General features: G+C 39.2%; 1 protein-coding gene across 1 annotated transcript; it reads left to right on the plus strand.

Moving 5' to 3' along the window:
• The first annotated feature begins 3,914 nt into the window (after positions 1-3,914).
• On the plus strand, positions 3,915-5,129 carry LOC142180998 (uncharacterized). The gene is made up of 3 exons (XM_075253108.1): positions 3,915-4,041; positions 4,115-4,878; positions 4,950-5,129. Exons 1-3 carry the CDS (start codon positions 3,915-3,917, stop codon positions 5,127-5,129), a joined length of 1,071 nt encoding a protein of 356 aa, XP_075109209.1.
• Positions 5,130-5,832: the final 703 nt, after the last annotated feature.

A 5,832-nucleotide genomic window follows, 5' to 3' on the forward strand; every position in this document is an offset into this window, starting at 1 on the left:
GAGAGACAATTCGAATAATACAAGATTCGTACCTATTTAGGTCATTTAAAGCCAAGAGATCAGAAGGCATTGAAGACATGGATATGATGACGAAAAGGAGTCCAAATTCAATAATAAATACCCAATACATTAGAGAATTGGTATTAAATAGGAATGATTGTGTAACGTCTTATTTAATATCATTTATTGCTCATAATTGTCTCATTAAGACTAAGGTATTACTCCTTTACTTAGAATCAACTATAAAAGGAGGAGGTCTCGTCATTTGTAAGGACAGAGAATATCAAAAACATTACATTGGAATACAAACCTATTTACTACTTATTTGTCATTCTCAAAAAGTCTATTATTTCTTTTTCGTCTCCTGATTATCAGTAGCCCGAATTTCTATTTGTCTTTAGCTTTGACCAAAGAATCACATTTTTGGTTAAACAAATTAGTTCCGTTACCGGGAAACTGATAATCTTTTCTTTGAAGCTACGTTTTATTCGTCTTTATCAACATGTCAAACAACAACAACAACAATAACAGTGATAACACATTGGGAAACCATGAAAATCAAATCCATCAAAATCAAGGAGACCTACCGAACATTGACGTGGTCCCCCCCTCCCCTCCAAACTCACCACGTCAATTTCGTGAAGGCACTCCTGCTCCTAAATCCCGTGCTGATCAACAAGAACAATCTGAACATTTTGAAGGAGGTGCAAATGAAGCTTTACAAAAGCTAATTGATGCACAGGTCGGCAAAACTCTTCAGGTTCTAGTTAGTCGATTGCCTGTTGCACCACCCACACCAACTCCTAATAATAATACATTGGAGAATCCTCGTTCTGGTCTTGTTAATTCTGGAAATGGAGGAACCACCAGTGAACCACAGGAAGGGGGACCAGGTAATTCAAATAATTCCTATTTGCAAAATTTAGTACTAACCTTGCAGAAACAGATTAAGGAACAAAATGAGCGTATTGAGCAAATCCCTGGAGTTCCGTCTGTAATAAAAGGAGTAGACATGGACAAATACTCACAACAACCTTGGAAGCCAAGTGTTGCTCCCCTTCCAATTTCGAAAAAGTTCAAAATGCCTGACATCCCGAAATATGATGGTACTACAGACCCACGTGACCACGTGACTGCATTTACAACAGGCGTGAAAGGCAACAACTTGACCAAACAAGAAATTGAATCAGTACTGGTCAAGAAATTTGGAGAAACACTCACCAAGGGTGCATTAACCTGGTATTCTCTTTTATCTGAAAATTCTATAAATTCTTTTGCTGAGCTTGCAGATTCTTTTATTAAAGCACACTCGGGAGCTCAAAAGGTTGAGAAAAGATGGAAGATATTTTCAAAATCAAACAAGGGGATTCAGAGTTGCTCAGAGACTTTGTTGATAGATTTCAGCGTGAAAGAATGACTCTACCTCGTGTACCTAACAACTGGGCTGCAATAACTTTTGCAAGTAATTTAAATGACAGAAGTTCTGAAGCCACGAGAAGACTCAAAGAAAGCCTTCGAGAATTCCCTGCAACCACATGGAATGATGTTTACAACAGGTACAGTACGAAGCTGCGAATTGAAGAAGATATCGTACCTAAGTTTCATCATGAAGAAAGGGGCGGTTCCAGAAGATCAGAAACCGAAAAAAGATCAGGTAAAAACATGTACGATCCATATATGGGACCTGCAGGAAAAGACTCACGGTCAAAACAAGATAGCCAACAATATGATCAAAAATCGAGGAACAGGGAATCTGGTTCTTTATCAAGATTCAGAAATGATCGGAACAGACAAGAGTCACGAGATGATGATAGAAGTTTAAAGGCAAGGTTCGGCGGATATAACTTTAATGTCACTACCTCCGAGCTCGTGGATGTTTTGAGAAGCATGGTAGATAAGGTACGATGGCCAAAAGACATGCGGTCAAATCCAAATAGACGCAATCCAGATCATTGGTGCGAATTCCACAATGATCACGGGCACAAAACATCAGAATGTAGATTCTTGCAGAGTGAAGTGGATCATCTATTTGTTTAACCAAAAATGTGATTCTTTGGTCAAAACTAAAGACAAATAGAAATTCGGGCTACTGATAATCAGGAGACGAAAAAGAAATAATAGACTTTTTGAGAATGACAAATAAGCAGTAAATAGGTTTGTATTCCAATGTAATGTTTTTGATATCCTCTGTTCTTACAAATGACGAGACCTCCTCCTTTTATAGTTGATTCTAAGTAAAGGAGTAATACCTTAGTCTTAATGAGATAATTATGAGCAATAAATGACATTAAATAAGACGTTACACAATTATTCCTATTTAATACCAATTCTCTAACGTATTGGGTATTTAATATTGAATTTGGACTCCTTTTCGTCATCATATCCATGTCTTCAATGCCTTCTGATCTCTTGGCTTTAAATGACCTAAATAGGTACGAAGCTTGTATTATTCGAATTGCCTCTTGTGCCTATTTAGCTTTCCTTTCCTCGTATCTGTTGTCACTAGTGCCTCTTAACTGATCATCATGTTTTGACCATTTGACCAGTCCTCGTGTCATGCCACGTCACCTTTAATGTAAATTCAGTTTTTTCCCAATATAGATAGTCCCCTCACTTTCCATTTATTTATCAATTAAATAACTGGGAAGTGGATCTTCATAAAAAGGCAATTTTTGCCGTAATTAATACTATGACAGTACTAACGCTTCAATTGTCCCTTCTAATTAATGCTTTGCATACGTGTCACCTTTTATTTAATGCTCTACACACGTGTCACTTTCTGATTGGTTCTGCAATTCTGCGCCCTTTTTTCAAGGCTTCTTCATTCCCACTATTCACGAAGTGATAGTTGCCTTTATTATAGGCTTTCCATCATTACACTTCTAAGTTTGACGGTTGTCATTATAAACATATTTAACCCTCTTTCTTTTGTCTTCTTCTTCATAGATCTTCAACAAGCAATTTATTATTCACTTTTGTTTTTTCTCCCCTTTAGTTCATCCTTCTTCAACAATGTAATCTCCAAACCCTAACCCTAGAAAAGTTCCAATTCTAGATCACTTCCCCAATGCCCCCGTAAGACATAGGAGAGGCAGAGGAGGTAGGCTTCGGAGCTTGAGCCTAGGATCCACTCGTGGTGGTTCATCTGGTTCTACTTCTTCTTCTTCTGGTATTAGGAGTTCTATCCTAAAGACCCCCTCTTCTAAAGGTAAAGAACTTTCTGAACCTACTCAGGAACCTTTAGTTGAAGAAATCGTACCCAATGATTTATCTTTTGGGAATGATAGAAGATCTCTCCAAGAACAAGTTAAAACTTTAGAAAAAGCTGACACCTATCCTTCTTTAATAACTGAACTTGTGATTCCCACTGTTAGGAAAGATTGTAATTCGAGAGATAATCTTCGTATGATGATTCCTGCCCCAAACCAGAGAATTTCTTCTTTCAGAATTGGATTCTCTTTCGTTTATACTTATCCCTTTACTTTGGGATTTAATCCTGCCATTGACCCAGTTATACTTGAATTTTGCCGCTTTTTCAAAATTTGCTTAGCACAAGTAGGTCCTCTTGTTTGGAGAGCTGTGGCTTGCTTAAGGTATTTGTCTACCAAAGCCAATGTTAATTTTACCTTTTCCCATCTTGTTCACCTATACCACCCCAAATTATTCCGCCATGGAGTTTTTACCTTGACTGCAAGAAGCAAGAAGGTTTTGGTAAACCCCGAAGATAACAAGGATCGAGGGTGGTATTGTCGTTATGTTGTTGTACGTACGGTGGATTTGTTGGGTGAAACAAACATTCCCTTCCCTGAGAAGTGGAATTTTGCACGTAAGTTTTTCTTTTTCTTACCGTATCTATTTTTTAAGAATTTTGATTTCTTTTCTAATCTCGTCTCTTTTGGCTTTTTGTAGCAACCATGGGAGATGTGGAACACGTTCTTAACTTTCGTGGTTTGGTAGATTCAATTTTGAAGATTGCGCCTATGGAGGCGAGAACTTGGAAATCAATTTCTCTTTTGAATGGTTGGAAAGTGAAGACCCATGGTATGTATTTCCTTATGCTTTTCCGTATATTGAATTCTTTCTTATTTTAATTCTTTATCCCTCTTTTTATCAGGATTTGGTATCAGGGGTATGACAGCTGAGGTAGCCGTTGCCATTCGAGCGTCTTCAACCGCTTCACTTGATTTGGAAAAGACTCGGGCCACGCTACCAAAAAGAAAAGTTATAGAAGAAAGTTCTGAGAATGAGGAAGAAGAGAATACCTCTTTGATAGCTAGGCCAAGAGCCAGGAGACGCGTCATTGATGGGGATGAAGTTGAAGATACTCCTGCTCGAGCCTCTATCTCCGAGCCTGTTCAAATCCTTTCTGATGAGGATACCACTCCAAGAGGCTCTAATGAATCAATTCGACGTCTCTTTGTTAGTGGTTTTGAGAGTGGAGAGTTTGGACCAGTTCTTGATGAAACTCCCCTCTCTTCTTCTATTCCCATTTCTTCTATTCCTTCTATTCCTTTGACAACCACGAGTATTTCTTTGCCTATTTTATCGACTCCTGTTTCCTTACCTGTTTCGGTTCCCATAAATGCTCCTACTGTCCCTGCTTTGACTCCCACAGCTCCCATTGTTTTTACCTCTTCTACTACTCCTCCTTCCATTGTTCCCCCTCCCTTTATTAAACATACAGAGGCGGGTTCTAGCAGAAGAGGAATGGCTATGAGAAGTGTTACTCTTGAAGTTCCTGCCAATCATAGCCTTTTGAGAAAGACTGGTAGAGCTGATATTTGGCTCGAGCCTCTAATCGGAGATATTGAGAAGAAGAAGATGGAGAGCCACAGTTTCCTAACTTTGATGAATGACATAGTTCATTCTACCTTGAATGTACTTTTCTTTTAACTTACAAGTTTTTTTTATCTCTCTATATTCTCACATTTGATGCCTTTCCCTTGTAGGCTAATCTTATTGGTACTGAGTTAATGGGAAGAATCTCCACTCTAGAGAAGAAGGATCGAGAGTCTGCGAAGGCTATCTCTGATTCTAGGAGAATAGCCAATGAAACCCAGCTTGAGGCAGCAAACTGGAAGGAGCAGTTTAAGAATGCAGGGGACCATAGAGGAGTTGCAAGAAAGTAGAAATCACCTGGAGCAGCAAAAGCATGGTTTGACTTCTGAGCTAGCAATTGTCAAGGTTTCTTCAAGCCAATTTGAAAAAGATAAGGAGCTTTTGGAGTGCTCATTTTCAGAACAATTATCAAAGGCCAGTGAAGAAATCAGAGAGCTTAAGGCACTTGTGGAGAAGAAAGAAGAATATGCAGGGGAGTTAGTGCAAAGCTTGACTCAAGCTCAGGCTGACTTAAGGATCTCCTCTGATGAGATACGTGCTTTGAAGAGTTCTCATGCCTCCCTTGAAGCTTCCCTTGACTCCCACTTAGCTGAACACCAGATATTGAAGAACGATCTTGCTATGTGGGAAAGGGAGTATGGACTTCTTGAGGAGAACTTCAACATAGAGGTAAGTTGGGCTTTTCTAAAATCTCGCCGTGATGCTTTGATGGAAGCTACTCAAGAAAACTTTGAATTGCAATATGAATTAGCCAAAGTCTTAGACACTATTGAAAAAAGCCAACAACCAGTTGATACTCCTTCTCCTGCACTTGGAACTCCTGGGGCAGAAGAGCTTTTAAATGAAGAAGTGGCTACTGCGGCAATTGGAGTTGCAATTCCGGCTCCCGAAGGTGAAACTTCTATGACACAGTCCATGGAAGCTGAAGCTCCCGTGACTTTTGATTCCCTCGGTGATTTTAACACTCCAGGACCAGTTGAAACTGCTCCTATT

Source organism: Nicotiana tabacum, chromosome 5, assembly GCF_000715075.1.
Source record: "Nicotiana tabacum cultivar K326 chromosome 5, ASM71507v2, whole genome shotgun sequence".
Classification (NCBI taxonomy): Eukaryota; Viridiplantae; Streptophyta; class Magnoliopsida; order Solanales; family Solanaceae; genus Nicotiana; species Nicotiana tabacum.

What these genes read in the sequence shown, in the direction of transcription:
- LOC142180998 (XM_075253108.1), top strand. Translation starts at nt 3,915, where the DNA reads ATGGGAGATGTGGAACACGTTCTTAACTTTCGTGGTTTGGTAGATTCA. An exon ending in TTGGAAAGTGAAGACCCATG is followed by an intron (nt 4,042 to 4,114) that starts GTATGTATTTCC and finishes TCTTTTTATCAG; the next exon opens with GATTTGGTATCAGGGGTATG. An exon ending in TAGTTCATTCTACCTTGAAT is followed by an intron (nt 4,879 to 4,949) that starts GTACTTTTCTTT and finishes TTTCCCTTGTAG; the next exon opens with GCTAATCTTATTGGTACTGA.